The 16,494-nt window shown below is 41.2% G+C and overlaps 2 protein-coding genes across 3 annotated transcripts; one reads left to right on the top strand and one right to left on the bottom strand.

Annotated features, from left to right (window-relative positions):
- rad23b (RAD23 homolog B, nucleotide excision repair protein) lies at nt 1-9,042 on the top strand. 2 transcript variants are annotated; one of them, XM_033647564.2, is made up of 10 exons: nt 1-187; nt 1,147-1,228; nt 4,347-4,426; nt 5,350-5,516; nt 5,626-5,678; nt 6,574-6,701; nt 7,109-7,241; nt 7,357-7,484; nt 7,955-8,095; nt 8,316-9,042. In XM_033647564.2, exons 1-10 carry the CDS (start codon nt 122-124, stop codon nt 8,427-8,429), a joined length of 1,092 nt encoding a protein of 363 aa, XP_033503455.2. In that variant the 5' UTR covers nt 1-121; the 3' UTR covers nt 8,430-9,042. The 2 variants fall into 2 exon arrangements, with proteins under 2 accessions (XP_033503455.2, XP_033503454.2); XM_033647563.2 differs by having other exon boundaries at nt 5,623-5,678.
- Nucleotides 9,043-11,028: 1,986 nt separating this feature from the next.
- klf4 (Kruppel like factor 4) lies at nt 11,029-15,306 on the bottom strand. Its single transcript, XM_033646218.2, has 5 exons — nt 15,027-15,306; nt 14,798-14,909; nt 13,252-14,125; nt 12,544-12,714; nt 11,029-12,128 (listed from the first exon to the last, which is right to left on the bottom strand). The coding sequence occupies exons 1-5, from the start codon at nt 15,029-15,031 to the stop codon at nt 11,953-11,955; spliced, it is 1,338 nt and encodes a 445-aa protein (XP_033502109.1). The 5' UTR covers nt 15,032-15,306; the 3' UTR covers nt 11,029-11,952.
- Between the last annotated feature and the right edge of the window lie 1,188 nt (nt 15,307-16,494).

Below are 16,494 nucleotides of genomic sequence, written 5' to 3'. Positions count from 1 at the left end.
TAGAAGAAGAAAGTCATGGCGGCTGACAGTTTGTAATGAGCCAACAAAAACAGACAAGATTCTTCCAAGTTGGATCTACAACGTTTAAACCAGGACCAGGGATAAAAACTCAGACGGCAAAATGCAGATAACTTTGAAAACCTTACAACAGCAGACCTTCAAAATCGACATCGATGAAGAGGAGACGGTGAGAGTTGAAATCATGCATTTGTGCAGGGGGTGGAGTGGGAGTTGGGTATGTCCTGGAACGGAGGGCTGTAGTTTTTGAACATGTACAATTATACGACAAATACATAGGTCTACGTAAACACTATAAATATATTAAAGATGGACTCACACTTCGGGTTAATACGACTCGTGTTTGACGCGGAGGTTGAGACAGAGTAGGGGTTTTTATTAAATACTGGACAGGAAAGTAGTTTGAATTGTCAGTATTTAGCCGTAGCCTACTTATGGTTTCAGATTGGTGCGGGGGGGCAAGGTAGCATACCGCTGATAAGCGTTTAGTGTTTGAGAAATAGTAGGTTAAGTTGTGAGAAATGAGTACAGTTAATTTTCTGTGAAATTAAATACAGTAAGCACCACAATGATGAACGTGGCAGTTAATTATTATTATTATTAATGTAATGTTATCGTTACTGATAGAGTTTAGCTAACCTGTAACGTTAAATAACGGCAGTGCAAACTTATGACCGTTAGTCACGTTACAAAACGGCACCAACTGTTTTATTTGGTGAAAAAAATATGTGACATTAACTTTATCAGACTGAAGCTTAATGGCTACTGTACATTTTAATAGGACTTTATATTATGCTTACGAAAGGCAGTTGTAACTTTAATGTTATTTTTGATTAGCTCGCATATAATAGCCAAGTAAGCTAGCAATAACTATAACGTTACAGCCAGCGCATAAACTTATGTTTAGATATACAACTAGCGCGGTTTTCTGCGGTAGTTCACCTGAAGGAGTCAGCAGTATTATGTCTGTTAAATTCCAGTTTTATGAAACACTTTACTCCAGTTTTATGAAACACACTTTGGACTTTATTTTAAACTCGTGCTTTAGTTAGGGTTGTGTGAAATGGTGGCGGGAATCCAGTTGTAATGTTTCACAAGGATCAAAAAGTGTCATGTTTTTGTCCACAGGTGATGACATTAAAGGAGAGGATTGAACAGGAGAAAGGGAAGGACCATTTTTCAGTGGGTGGGCTGAAGCTGATATATGCTGGTATGTTACAGACTGTTTTAACCCCTCTTAAAGGAATACTTCACACACACAGTTTCCATCATTTATGTTATGTTGAATTCACAAAGGAAGTAAAGGAGGACCAACAGCAAAACTATGTCAAAACATCTTCGTACAAACTCTCAAGCAATTTGTGCAGTATAATCCAAGTCCCATGTATCTAGTGCATGCTAAGTGCTAAACAGCATGTTGCATTGCCTTGCCTTCAGCCTTTCTGACCAGGACTGAAAGTTAATTTATCTATGCTTTCACTTTTATTCCCAGTCAGAAAGAGCCAAAGCATAGACTGTATCAATAATGGACATTCTGTGATGTCACCCGTTGGGTTGTGGGCTGCTGTTTTGAAGCCTTGAGTTTGACATTAAGGTCATCGCCATCTTGCATTTTCTTAATTTTTAATAAGCCAGAAGTGATTTTCTTTGGATGAGAAGATGGAGCTGTGGAGGAGCAAGGGGTGTATCTGATTCAAAGCCCTGAAACCCTAAGCTGATGGTCAGCTGTCGATCAAAGTTTGGCCATGGGTGAGCATCTGCTGCCCTCGTCAGTGCAGTATGTCCCACACCGTTGGCATCGGCACAGCGGAACCCGTATGCGAACGAAAACACTCTGGCTGGCAGTTTAGCTGAGCACATGAGAAGAGAAACGGAAATGAGGAATGTAAACAAAGAGGTAAAGTCAAGAGAGTGAGGTCGAAACAAACTTGTTATATGAGGTAATATAGAGTTTCTTTAGCCATTGAGTTCTTAGGCAAAAACATTTCGTGCTGGTTTGTGTTCATTGGCGCGCAGTAAATATGCTAGGTTCTTTCAACACTAGATTGTTTTAACACATAACTAGCATGACGATCTTCCAGTTTTCCTTTCTGAATGACAGTTACAGACAACCACTGTCTGCTGGTATGAAGGGGTGCGTCTTCTCACGCAGGCGCAGAACATACCGTTTGTTGGCCATCAGTTTGGTGTGTTCATGTTAGGGCTGGGTGGTATGACAAAATTTTCGTATCATGTTTTTTTTTTTAGCCGCTGCTAGTTGCATATAGGAGAAACACTGTTCTTTTTGGTATGAGTTCTTCTTGGTCATCGTGTTCTTCAGCAACGTGTACAGTTGCTTCGCTTTCAGGACTCTCTCCAGCAGCCATTCTCGCCTCTAAACTTTTCTCTATGCCCTCACTCTAGCCGGCTCTAGCCCACCTGTGGTGTGCAGCGGTGAAATGGGTCCCCACTGAAACACTTTCCCGCCCCGCACGTTGTTTGGACAATTCACCGGTATTGCGGTATATGAAAAATTCATATCATAACGAAAATAAGGACCGGTTTTCAGTACGAACTGGTATACTGTGCAGCCCTAGTTTATGTGCAACTTTTTTTGCAGAGACATGGCAATGGGGGCAACACAACAGCGGGCTCTCATCGCTGCGAGTTCTCTGATGTCAGTTTGGTGTGTCTGGGCCTTCGCAGACTGAAGCGATGCGTCACATGCAGCATGTCACTCAAGCAAAGCATATGACTGGATAAATGAGACTTGGATTATACTGCACAAATTGTGTGAGAGTTTGTAAACAGATATTTTGAAATTGGCTAGTTTTGCTGTTGTTAAATGTGGACCCCAACCTGTCAGTAAATTAAGATGTTCACTGTTTTCCATGGAGGCATAGAGAAAAACAAAGTGTTCTTTGCAGATTCAAGGCATGAATAATTGATATATAAATAATCATTTTGTGGGTGAAATATCCCTTTAAGTACTCGCACTTCTTGATAAGTACTTCTCACTGTCTTTATTATCATTTGATCGATGGTTAACTGGAATACAAAACACATCTAGAAATCCTCCCAAAATGCTGCATTGTTTTATTGTCTTAATTTACTGTGTGCTGCAATCCATATTATACTGTTTTTATCAAATAATCATCAGTAATGTGGATATAATGATTAAGTGGGTGAGCCTGAAGTGGGCCTACATTGGGTGCATCACAGTTTTCCTTTAATGGTTTACTGTAATGTAACATATCCTCTTGCATGTTGTATACCATACATGTAGTGGGGAGCGATACTGTAAGCAGTGTGAGAAAATGTTGTCAGTGTTCTCTTCATGATCCAGCATGAAAAGTTCAAATGCAGTTTGTTTTTGCAGGTTGTTCTACTCTTGTGTTTACAGATAAAACTGATGTAAACAACAAGCCTTAAAGAGGATCAGAAAAACCTTTAGTTTAAGTGTTTGTTGTTGTTGTCTGTTGACTGACTTGTAAGTAAATGTACACACACACGCTTTGCTCTACTTTTTTGAATAAATGTATCGTGTCCATGACGTTTTCGACCCTCTGTAATGCAGATATAAAAATGCAGCACTGTAGAGCTGGTTTTAATCTCCTGTTGCCAGTATTGCAAAGCCTATAGCAAGAAACTGTCAGACAAATGAAAATGTTAGCCAGATAACTGCAAAAACCAAAGCTTGGTTAATAAATGTATCGTGTCCATGACGTTTTCGACCCTCTGTAATACAGATATAAAAATGCAGCACTGTAGAGCTGGTTTTAATCTCCTGTTGCCAGTATTGCAAAGCCTATAGCAAGAACTGTCAGACAAATGAAAATGTTAGCCAGATAACTGCAAAAACCAAAGCTTGGTTAAGCAAGTGTTTCATGATATGACATGCGTGACATTTGTTTAAACAAGCATTGCTGTTATCTGTCTTTCAAAAGATAGATAAATCTTTGGGAACATGGGGAAAACTGGGTAGTAATTAAGATTTTTGTCAGACTCAAAAAAATTCCTGATTACACCACTGTACTTTGTCTTTTCAAACAATCAAACACGACAAACGCCCAAGGAGACTGAATACATTTTATAGGCACTGTGTATATTTAAGCTTATTGTAGCAATTTAGACTGTGGAGTTTTGTGTGACCTACTTATACACAATTAAAAACAATATAACAAAAAGAACCAGATGTGGTGACAAAAGCAGGCGATTTATCCCCTCAAAAGCTCTCTGTTCAATGATAAAATATGATACCATCTATTGTTACATGCCTGCGTGTTGTTTCAGAGTTCACGTCAGGTGAAGCCGAAAGCATTGAGACTCATTTTTCTGCTTCTTCACAGGTAAAGTCCTCAGCGATGACACAGCGCTCAAAGAATACAAAATTAATGAGAAGAACTTTGTGGTCGTCATGGTGACAAAGGTTTGTGAATGAGAAATTGTCTCAGTAAATGGTAGGTTTTGTTTGTGAAAACAGATTTTATGATTTTGTTCTCTTCTTTGTAGAACAGCAAGCCCATGAATGTTATGAATATGAACCGACACTGAGCTATAATGAGGCTCTGTAACCTTCTCTTTCCACCGCCAACCACTTATGTGTGTCTGTGGGTGCTGCAGAACACGCTCTCATGGTGCACTCAAACATGTAGCTCAGAGTGTGATCATTGCTGACTTGGAGTGGGGTCAGTATTGTCAATGCCTGGCTCTGGTTTACTCCTATATATTCCAGTGCATTGCAGAAAGAAGATAAGATTATCTCTAGAGATTGTCTTGTGCCAAGCGTGTGGAACTCCTAACATGACTTATTGCTGGATTCTGTATAAGATGGTCTGTTGTTGTCTTAATACTGTATTTCATAACTATTTTTCATGCTGGAGATAGAGAGAAGCTGTGTTTATCCTGCTTAAACCTTCCTACTGAAACACTTCCTGTAAAGTATAATACAGTAATGCTACAGGACAGTGTAGAGAAGGATGATTAGATTATATTTTCTTAATGCAGGGGTCACATACTGAAATAACATCACTAATTTTAATGAGGGCTTGATTTTACATTGGAAGAAATATTGATGGTGGTCTGTATCCGTTAACACATTATTTAAAGCCATGGATTTAAGGGCAAAAAAGACATGGTTTCAGCATCCCTAATTAGGAGGAAACTCAAATTGGTAATTAGAGTATGGAGGAAAGATCAAGCTGGCTATAGCTTCGGAATTCAAGTCTATCATGGCCTTTATTGGTGTAATTTAGGACAACCAAGAAGATTTTATTCAAGCAGACACCTCAAGATAAAATGCAAGAAGAGTGAGGTAACATTTTTTTTTATATTTTAACCACTGTCTCGCAGCCTAAAACAGCCTCAGCCGCCCCACAGCCCTCACCTGCCACTTCAGCTCCCGCAGCACCTCCCGCCTCATCGTCTAGCTCTGAGAACACATCAGAGCGCGCCTCCACAGATGAGAAACCAGAGGAAAGAAGGTCTTCGACCGCTGAACCGGCTCCCACCCCTGTCGGGTAAAGATGGGTAGATGTTTGTCTTAAACTATCTGGTCTCAGCGCGTCTTCTTTTGAGAGGTGACGCGCAGATCACATCTCACCCAAGGTCTGTTTTCTCTCGCAGAAGCTCCGAGGCTTCAACAAACACAAACCTGATCGATGAGGCAGTTTCGAATCTAGGTAAGGCTGCATTTGTAAACGTCATTTGTCGGTCATTATTGTTTGGCATTTTGGATCTGATGGAAATGTAATTATGAAGCTGATGTCACAAATACCGCACCATTTGTTAGACAAAAATGACTTTTTGCCTCAGTGCCTTGAAGCTGTCTTGTGTGTTATACATGTTAGGCTTGGGCGGGTTCATACCTTCCTGAAATTTTACCAGGATATAAGGTATATAATGGTATTAGTGTGTAGCACAATCCATATCATGCTGACATAGATGTATCTTAACCAATAAGCAGCTCAACCAAAACATAATCCCACAGTTCCTCATGGCCACACAAAGCAGATCCTGCAGGACTTAATTATTATGACTTATGTGGTCATTGATATGAATTTTTAGTGTTTAATGCAGATTGTTTATCTTTGTGTATGCTAACTCCTAAAATGCTCTTCCCCTGTGTATTAAAGTTGTGCTCAATTGATATGTTGTTAGTTAATTATGCTGTCTTAATATTAAATTATAGTTTTTTGTGACCCTAAAAACATAAGTAGCATGTCCTCTGTTTGACATGATATTTAATGTGTCATTCAATTCTGTGTGCCATGTGACTGAGTGTTTAAACATTAATCATTTGAACATATATTAATGTCTACTTTCATGGTGGCCTTGACAGTTTGACACCCATGTTTTAAACCAAATGACTAATGCACATTTTTACACTCAACACTTAAACAGAGTTTGACATTAATTTGAAAATATTGGGTTATTAACAAATTAAAAGTATCTCGGCTTGAGTTCTTAATTTCCTGAAATGGCTCTGCAATGCTCTCAACAAAACTATGACTATAACTGTGAAGCTCTTTAGTCCCACTACTGATCTGTTTTCGTGTTTGTGTTCTTTACCTTTAGTGACAGGCGCATCATATGACGCCATGGTGAACGAGATGATGCTCATGGGCTACGAGAGAGAGCAGGTGGTAGCGGCTCTCAGAGCGAGCTTCAACAACCCAGACAGAGCCGTGGAGTACCTGCTTACAGTAAGGACAAACTTAAGTCTGTGGCTGTAGTGTCCTAGAGCAAATTGCTGGACTGGTACGTAACATATGACAGGTTAGACCTCTGTGTGGTTTGGGCCAATTACAGCTTAGTGTCCCCGCTCAGGTCAGAATCAGGATGTTAATATGCAGGTTTTAGTTTACTTGCCAGTGACATTTATGATGTAGTTATATGAATCTTCCACCCATGACCACTTCTCAAAAACCTTTGAGTTGCCTCCTGAATAATCAGAATCCTAAAATGTGTACATGACATGATGTAACCCACAAGCTTTAACTGAAGAGGACTACAAGTAATCCCGACTCACCCACATGACACCCATATGCTGTGTTTATTATATGTGATTCTTTCCCTAATTAATTGTTGTATTTCATGACTTTTCTTTCAGGGTATTCCCGGCAGAGATCCGGGCCACGCACCAGGACCTGATGCGGTGGTGCCCCCAGCGAGTGTTTCTGCTGCGCCCATAGGCGGTATTAGCCTCCCCGCCAACACTGGCTCTTCACCAACTGCTGGGGGAGGTAAGTGTCCCATACTGTTCTGCATATTCCAGCAGACTCGGAGCAAATGTTTGTTTCTTTTATCATCTGTCTGCGTCTGTCTTCTCGTTGCTTAAACCAACATTTTCTCCTTCAGGCAATCCCCTGAGTTTCCTAAGAAACCAGCCCCAGTTCCATGTGATGAGACAGCTGATCCAGCAGAACGCCGCCCTCCTTCCCGCCCTGCTGCAGGAGATCGGCAGGGAGAACCCCGAGCTGCTGCAGGTGAGGGCGGAAGACCTTGACACAGTTCTGATTAAATGAGTTCACGGCTGTAAGCAGTGGAGTCACAGTTCAGTTAAAGGGGCACTCCACTGATATTTTACATTAAGTTCAGTTCACACATCAGGAGTGCTGCTCAGTCTTTGAAAAGAGTTGTGTAATGTCCTCTCTGGCTCTGGAGGGAGCTATCCCAGGGTTGTAAAAATATTATCTCAGGTTGGACTTTAGACTGTAAAGTTTTAACATGACTATGTCACAAACTGGAGGTGTGAGTCTGACTCATATTAGAGACTTAATGTCTGTCTCTTTGGAAGTCCCCCAAATTTATTTAAAAAAAGAAATGTTTAAATAGCAAGTATTATTTTTAGTTTTTGAATAATTCTTATCTTCAGTTCAGAGTTATAAACGCCAACATTCAATGAAGTTCCTGTGCCTCCACAGTCTACACCTAAACGCTTCATTTCCCACTTTAGGAGATCAGCAGCCACCAAGAGCAGTTCATCCAGATGCTGAATGAACCTAATCCAGAGGCGGGGCCGGCGGGTGATACACCCGGCGGGAGTCACATGAGCTACATCCAGGTTACGCCACTGGAGAAGGAGGCCATTGAGAGGGTGAGGAGGAGCACGACACTCGTTAACCTTTTCCTCTCAGTCCAAAGTTCAGTACTGCTTTACTATAAGTGCTGGAATGTAATGCACAACCCTGATGATGTTCTCAAAACCATCACTTTAATTTTTATATTTCACCAAGTGGTAAACATGAGGAACAAATTATAATTTGCTTATTTAAAGTATTGTTTGGCTAATTTGCAACTCTTGTTTCTAATTGCAGCTAAAAGCTTTAGGATTTCCAGAGGGACTCGTTATACAAGCCTACTTTGCTTGTGAGAAGAACGAGAATCTGGCCGCCAACTTCCTTTTACAACAGAACTTTGAGGATGATTAAATCATCAGTTTGACTTATTTCTTATTTCTTCCTCTACTTTTTGATTGCTACATATGTGTGTACAACAAGCCTTTTACATTTCCAAAAACAAAGTTTTATTCACCACTTCCACATTCACCTTTTGTTAATAACACTGGATCGTTATCAGCTGGTGTACAAGGACAGGTTTTTGTTTATCAGTTCGAAATGGAGGAACAATTAAAGTACAGTAACTTTGCATCAGAAATCACCTGTGTGCTATTGATCTTTTTTTTTTTTTTTTTTTTAAATACTTTAGTTAATCAATATTGTTTGCAGTATGTGTCACATTAAAGGTGAGGTTCAGGGTCGGTATTCACGCACTCTTATTCTTCTGTTTTTGAAGTTGACCAGTAAAAGATTTGAAAAATTAAAGTTGGGCACAACAAACATGTATGGCACTAGTTATTTTTCTATTTAACATCCATATCTGCATGTTAATCAACAGGGAATGTGGGCAGGAGCTGTTGTAATGTTATCTGAACTGCAAGGCATCATATGTGAAGGCATTGTAACATGTATATAGTTTACATACATGTGTTAGGGTTTAGTGACAATGTCATTTTTACAGAAAAATAAAAGTTTTCAAAATAAATGAAAGCCGTGCCTATTCTGCTGTGTTTATATGGAGTGTCAAGTACTCAAGGTAACACTTTCTGTAAAATAATGTTTACAGTTCTTTATTACATTATCAATTGATCCTGGTCCCAAATTATTGGTTGGTTTTTGCATCTTTTTTTTTTCTCTCTAGTAATTCTGTCCTCCAGACCAAAGTTATAGTTCCATAAAAATCAAACTAAGTTGTGAAAAAACAATTTAGATAAATAAAAACAAAAAATAGACTTATGTAAAAAAAAATAAATAAAAACAATTAAATTATTTTGTGCACTTACAAACTAAAATAAAAGTATGTACAGAAAATATCTTTAATTTTAGTTAGTCCATACAGTCAAATATGTTGGTACAAGCATGAGGAGGCATTGGTGCATGTTTATTAAGACTGGGATGTACATGACATGACAAACACCCCAAGTGTTGTGTTTGTATTGTTACACCTATTCTAAACTTCTTAAATCTGGCCCCTGGCAAATAAATACTGAAACTAATAATTTAAAAAAAGTGAAACTTACACTGGAAAATAACAAACTGAACTGAACTGAAAATAAAAATTAGTTAAAATAGAAATCTGTTGTTGTCTGATACATGATGTTACCACTATAGGGCAAAAAAAAAGGTAATGCACTAAATTGAGAGCAGGATCAATTCACAATGTCATACATACATGTAATTAACTAACAGGACTTAACAGAGAATAATTTGTCTTAATGTGAGCATCAGTGTCATCTCACCCACTCCTTATAGTTTGCACCTGTTAGCTTTATTAAAATTATTTTTAAAGGCCTAAAAGTCACTTCCCATAATGCTCTGCTCAGGAGTAAAAGTTGAATGACAAAGGCCTTGAGTGTGCTTGAAACTGAATTGACCTATAGGGGGCAACATAGACCACAACATGTTTCCAAAAGTGAACCGTAAGCTCAGTTTGCCAGCCTGAAGATGTGTGACCTGTATACCTGTATGTTTTTTTTTTTTATCTTTTACCGTGTATAAAGTAAATGTAGTGACAAATAAAGAAGCAGACTCAGCTGAAATACATATTTTAAGACCTTATGGCCCTTTTATGAATAGAATGCGTCATATAAAACAGGCAACAACAAGCTGATATGTTGTTGAAACCATTTGTTACGTTAAATAGATTGTAATTCTTTGCATTAGTCGCCTGTTAGTACTAGTTATTATATGATATTGCAGCATTGTGCATCAGAATTGTGGATCATTTGGAGATCATGCGCTCATAGTTCTTACTTTAAATCAATTTAAAAGTTGTATTACTTAAGAAAAAGAAGTGTCATCTTATTTTTACATGTTTCACTTTCCGTAGAACTGCAATTATGACTTATATTTTTATGATTTTTGAGCAGAAATACATTAAACATACATTAAAGCATATGCATTTATTAAAGTGTTATCATGAGCTTTACAAGGGGTTCCTATTAGTTTCATGTAAGTCATTGACACTGAGCCTACAGCAGGATTTCAAGAATGTACTTTAAATTTTAAACTCATGTAACTGTCATGTAGCTGGATACATTACATGCATGACGCAGAGACAGACACTATCTCACTGTAACATCTTCATGGGTTTTATTCATATGGTGCACCTGAGAGCGTCAGCTCCGGCACAGAGTGGCGGTCAGATTTGGTGTCACCTTTGAATGTCAGCCAGTAACTGGGTTGTCCTCCCCATTCTTCCCAGTGACAGATGGAAAGAGAACCCCATGGAAACAGGACATTGTAGGAGTGTACTTTTTTTGAGGATCTTTTTAACAGCAACATTGTGTTAGCTTGCCTGCGGCCATCTCGCTATTATCGTTGGGGGGGGGGGGGGGGGGGGTATTGTGTGTGAGCTGACTGTTAGCTATCGCTGCCATTTAAACGTGCGTCTCCATTACACTTCCAGGAGGATCTGTGTTGTCTTGTTTTCTATGAGATAATAATGGTGAAGAGTATAAAGGTCACTGTCTTATTTCAAATACATTTTTATTTTATTATAGTGTAAAATACAAAACAATAACAAAGCATTTTATTTACAAATGTACAAAATTCAAGATTATATTACATATTTTTTGGCTATAAACAAAAAAATCTTTGTTCAGAGTTACTCATTCAATACAAAAATATGAATGTCTCATATAAATTATTGCACTTTGCAGCTGCAGTGCATTGAAGATTGCCATCACCATTTATAAGTGAAGTGTTCACCTGATTTAAGTCAGATTGTGGAAGAGAGGTTTCCGAGAAACACACAAACAACCGTATGGCACTTTTTCATAGTTTTCACCCTTTTGTATATTTTCCTTTATCTTTGGTACCTTTTCTTTGATTAAAAAAAAGCCTTCTTCAGAGTCACTGAGCACCATTCTGTATAAATTAACATTGTACCTGAAATTAATGGCATTGCAGGTGAAATGTGTATATAAATATAGATGTATTTATTAATACAGTATTTTGGACAGTGTGTTGATAACAGAGCCTACATTGGCATGTTGCTGGTTTAAGGCCTCTGGAGATGTTTGTCTGTTGCTCCTGGTTTCCCTGACAAAAATACATTTCCAGTTAAAAAGTCGTTGGCACCTGGTCCTCCAAGTTTTGTCGGTTAAATAAGACAAATTCCAGTTTGGTCCCTTTCATAAAAGTTTACAACCCTGACTGAGAGGTCCTTTCAAGTCGCCTGCACGACGTGCGAAGACGGGATCAGTCTTGAGAAGAAATTCTAGGCTCTTGAAGGAGTAATGCTGTTTTTGCCGTGAACACCACAGCTTGTCTTGTCGTTTGACAACGGCTTGAAGGCAAATTATGGTTTTTCAAAAAGAGTAGGTCACAAGTTTGTTCAGAGTTCTTGCTAACATATGTTCTTTTTTATGGAGCCTTCATCCATCGCCAAGTCTCATAAGTGTCTCTTCATATGGAGAGCAAGGTGGTCTGACCTTGAGAAGGCCCGGTCACATTTCTGACACTGAAATGGCCGGTGGCCTGTGTGTTTCCTGTAGTGCCGTGTGAGCTCGTCCGAACGTGCAAACTTCCAACCGCAGCCCTCCCAGTCGCAGTGGTAAGGCTTCTCCCCTTTGATGAAAACACAATACACACACATGGGGCAGTTAGTGCTGGCCCTGAGGTTAAACTGGTCCAACCTTCCCCGCCTCGAGGAGAAAAGAGGTCAGTCCTGTCCTACAGCTAGTGTATAAAGGCCACGCTAATGAGCCCGGAGTTTGTGTTTGAGCAGGGATCAGTATCAACCTGTTTCACTGCACCTGCCAAACAAGTCCCCTTCCCCATCCCCCACCTACCTAACCCCCATTCATGAGTCAATAACTCGCTGTGAAGTGCTTGTTTTGATGGTAATTAGCTCATGACAATAAAAACGGAACAAAACAACTGCATTAAACACCAACTAAAAAATAGAAACATGCTTCTTCTACCTGCAGCATTCAATCAGATATGAAAGACTTTAAGGAACATCTAACACGGAGTTACATACCTGTGTGCGTGCGGTGATGTGCTTTGAGGTGGGAGCTCTTTGTGTAAGTTTTCCCACAGCCAACGTAGTCACACGTGTGTGTGGCAACCCTCTTCCTCGGCCAGGAGCGCCTACCACGCTTAGGCTTTGGTTCCTCCGGCAAGCAGTCCCCACTGGAGATCATGAGGGGATCTGTGGGGGTCAAAAGATCGGGGTCATCATCATGTACAGAGAAAAGCTTCAGTGTGTACATGTAACAGATATAAAAGGTCACAGGTTGTCATGTTTGGCTCACAAGAGAGCACTTAGTTGCTTCAGATGCACAGCAGAATGTCATAAACTTTCAACTTTAAGATGCAAAAACCTTCAGCCTTCCTCTTAAAAACAGCCAATTTTAAAGAGCTTAAAAGAAAACTGTGTATTTTGTTAAACCGCTGGTAATGTCATCTTGTTTTTTGGCTGGTTTAAAGAACTCCATGATGAAAAGAGGTTTTGTTGTACAAGGCCATGTAGGTTTCAGTCCTTTTGAACTGCTGCTTTTCGGGATATAATTAAAGCCCTTAAGGTTGTATAAGATGTATTTAAATAGACTCCATGGACTTTATATTCCTGTTGTCTAATCTGTTCTGTTAGTCTGTGTGTTCTCTCCACATTTAAGCATTCAGTAGCTTCAAGAGATTGCAAGAAAGGATATAAAGAAGGTTGGAATAATAAGGATTGTGTTCTGACCTTGGTACTGCATGGAGGATGGCTGAGGGTAGGAGGTGTAGCCCTGCGGGGAGCTATGGTGATATCCCTGGGGAGGTAGAGGGATCTGAGAGTGGGGATGTCCCAGAACCTGGTGCTCCCGGCTCAGAGGATGGTCTGGGGAGAGGGAAGAGGATGAGGATAGCCTGCCGCCTGTCATGGGTCTCCCTCCGCCGGGGAAGCCGTGCAGCTCTAACTGGCACGGGCGCTGCTGCTGGCTCCCTCGGCCCTGGGAGTTCACCCCAGCCAGGTGTAGGTCCATGGGCTGCGAGATGGTGCAGTTACTGGGGTTCTCCTGCTTTATCCTGTGGCACGGAAAGGACGGCGAGGCGCGTGAAGCAGTCGGGTCCGACACGGTCGTAACGCAGGCCTTGCTCACGTTCACGGCTTGGCTGTATTCTCCCATGTCCATAGTTGTCTTTACCACAAATTTGCCGTGGAGGCTGGTGGGGTGGAGGTACGCCGGGTCCAACTCGGGTCTCATGAGCTCTGCCACGAAGCCTCCAGAAGGGGAGACGTCACTGATGTCTGGGATGGTGTAGAGCAGCTCACTGGCGGTGCCCTGAGGGGAGGGGAGAGGGTAAGACGAGGAGAAAGAGTTGGGGGAAGGAGACAGGGTCTGGGCAGAGCTGCACGCCATGGCCTCCTCCTGCTGTTGCTGCTGCTGCTGCTGCTGTTGCTGCAGAATGGAGTTTGAGAGAATAAAGTCGTAGTCCAAGTCCAGGTCAGGCTCAGTGTCTTTCTTGGACATGCTAGGGCTTGTTGTGCTGGTGGCAGTGGGATGGTCTGGGTCAGGACAGCTGCTTCCGGTTGGCACGCTGGGTTTCTTAAGAAGGGACAACTCCTCCTTCCATCTCTAGAGGAGTTACAGAAGCATTAATGACTGCACTGCTACAAGCTGTCTGTGTCATGCTGCTGTTTATAACACACAGAGAGCAGCCAAAAACAAAAATCACACTTGTCCTGTCCTACTTAGAAATCACTGTTTGTTTTTAATATATAACAGCATAAGATTCAAGTATAAGTCACAGCTTGAAGGGGGAAAGAAGTGGGATCTGTAATGGAGGGTGATTATTATGACAGCTCAGCTACAGAGCTCAGTCTGGTGCAGCAAGTGTCCTTGGCACAGAGTACTTCCTAGAATACAGATTATTCTCACTGGCAAATTGCATTGGAAAGCAGCAGTGGTGGCAAAGGTAAGCAGCAGAGGATTGTGTGAAGCCCACTGGACAGCTGATTCTGACTAAAAACAATAATCACATCTGGGTGTTTTCTAGGAAAGGGTGCAGTACCCCATGTGCGCTTTCACGGTCTGAAAACCTGCTGGAGTAGCCTGTGTAAACTGGTGCACGCCCCAGCAGAGCGTGGTGTCAAGCCCTGACTGTGCCCATAATAACATGGGAGCGACACAAAACAACTACACTGTAAATAAAGCCGCACAGGCTACATATTTCCCCCTCACAGATCCGTTGATGCTCACGGCTATTTGGCGTGTGATAATATAAGAAAGTGACCACGGGCTACTCACTAGATTGGCACTTCCTATGGATTTACTCTTGACAGTGGGGCCGCTGGCGAACGTGGATATGGATGGCAGAAGCGTCCCACCTAAAGCCATCTCGACGTCATTTGGAGGCTGCCTGAAATTAAAGAGAAAATATGGTAAATCCTTGCAGAATGATCCAGGGAGCGCAGTCTGCTGTAGTCCATAAGTAGATGCGCATCAGTGAGAAAATAAAAAATAAAAGTTTCCACACCTCATCAATGAGAATCTGGATATGGAGTCCTGTCGGCTGCTCTCGCGCTGTGACTGCACTGCCTTCACTATCCTTGGGTTGAAAGTTTCTGCTCCGCGTCGCGCGTTATACCGTATCCCAGTACATGCTGCCGCGGATGGGCGCGCCGGGTACGAGCAGCCACTGTGGATTCAACTTTTCAAAAGCTAAAGCGATTTTTGATTTTGTACGGGAAGACAGAGGGGCGACGGACGGGGGAACCCCTCGCGCCTGTTGCCATGCAGGGACCGGCAGCCTGAACTGAGACAACCGCGTGAGTGTTACCCTTAAATTACCGGAGCTGCTGGACACGCCTTCGTTGCTTGGCAACAAGTGCGGAAAAAAAACATTAGCCGCGCGAGGGAGGGAGGGAGCACGTGGGGGAGGCTGGGGCGAGAGGGGGAGGAAAGAGAGGGAGAAAGAGAGAGGTTTGTTTGTATTCATAGCAACCGTACTGCTGTTATCCCTGAGAAATGTGTGTGTGAAGCAGCGCATCTTGTCAGTCTGACACCGGCAGTATTATTAAATCATATCTGGAGGGTCACCTGCAGGCATAGGCCTCACCTGGGTGGACAAAAGCACACCTTAACCTACTGTATTAGCTACTTAAAAAAAGTAGTCAATAAATAAAAACTTAAACAATAGCACTTTGTTATTTATCTGCCTTTGCTCCACTTGTATAATGGATTCAGTGCAATGACTCTACCTGTGCTTACAGGTAATTATGCAAAGTATTGTGGGTACATGCTGGGTTCACATTGCATCACTGGATTGCTGGAGCCAGCCACCATGCAACACATGCATGCACTTGCAAAGCAGCATTTAAAGCAGTAGTGTGTAGGATTTAATGGTGACTAGCAGTGAGGATTGCAGATTGCAACCAGCTGAAACTTCTTCCGTGTGCCACGCGTGAACTCCCGGTAAGAATTCCTTCAGGTTTTTACCAGGAGCTGAATTACCCAATACAAATGGAGCACTTATTAAAACTAGTAAAAACGCTGAATAAAGCACTTTCACATTACAAATTATTGTTTCTCTGATGCTGTGTGGCTCATCGCTAGCTCAGTGCATGCTCATGTGTGCTGCAAACAAATGGAGCCAGTGATTCAAACTGCTAAAAACACTGAATTAAGCAGTTTCATGTTAAAAATCTGTGTTTTTCCCACACACAAAAGAGCCAATGTTCAGTTTGTCCGTTGTGGGATACTGTAGAAACATGGCAGACTACGTGGACGAGGACCTGCTCCCTACAGTACGTAGACATAAACAGCTTATTCACCAAAGAAGACATACTTATTATATTATGTTCCATTTTTGCCAATGTAACCCCTTAAATCGGCAGGACCTTTAATATTTTTAAGATTTAAATTATTAAGATTAAGATTTTTTAATGTATTTTATTATATTATTTTTTACATTTACAGTTAGGGTTATGTGTAAGTTAGCATGC

The sequence above is a fragment of the Epinephelus lanceolatus genome, chromosome 19, assembly GCF_041903045.1.
Source record: "Epinephelus lanceolatus isolate andai-2023 chromosome 19, ASM4190304v1, whole genome shotgun sequence".
Taxonomy (NCBI): domain Eukaryota; kingdom Metazoa; phylum Chordata; class Actinopteri; order Perciformes; family Serranidae; genus Epinephelus; species Epinephelus lanceolatus.
This window is presented reverse-complemented; position numbering and strand designations above follow the sequence as displayed.

What these genes read in the sequence shown, in the direction of transcription:
- rad23b (XM_033647563.2), top strand. Translation starts at nt 122, where the DNA reads ATGCAGATAACTTTGAAAACCTTACAACAGCAGACCTTCAAAATCGAC. An exon ending in AGAACCCCGAGCTGCTGCAG is followed by an intron (nt 7,485 to 7,954) that starts GTGAGGGCGGAA and finishes TTCCCACTTTAG; the next exon opens with GAGATCAGCAGCCACCAAGA. An exon ending in AGAAGGAGGCCATTGAGAGG is followed by an intron (nt 8,096 to 8,315) that starts GTGAGGAGGAGC and finishes TTCTAATTGCAG; the next exon opens with CTAAAAGCTTTAGGATTTCC.
- klf4 (XM_033646218.2), bottom strand. An exon ending in CCATAGGAAGTGCCAATCTA is followed by an intron (nt 14,126 to 14,797) that starts GTGAGTAGCCCG and finishes TAACTCCTCTAG; the next exon opens with AGATGGAAGGAGGAGTTGTC. An exon ending in ACATCACCGCACGCACACAG is followed by an intron (nt 12,129 to 12,543) that starts GTATGTAACTCC and finishes TTTTCATCAAAG; the next exon opens with GGGAGAAGCCTTACCACTGC.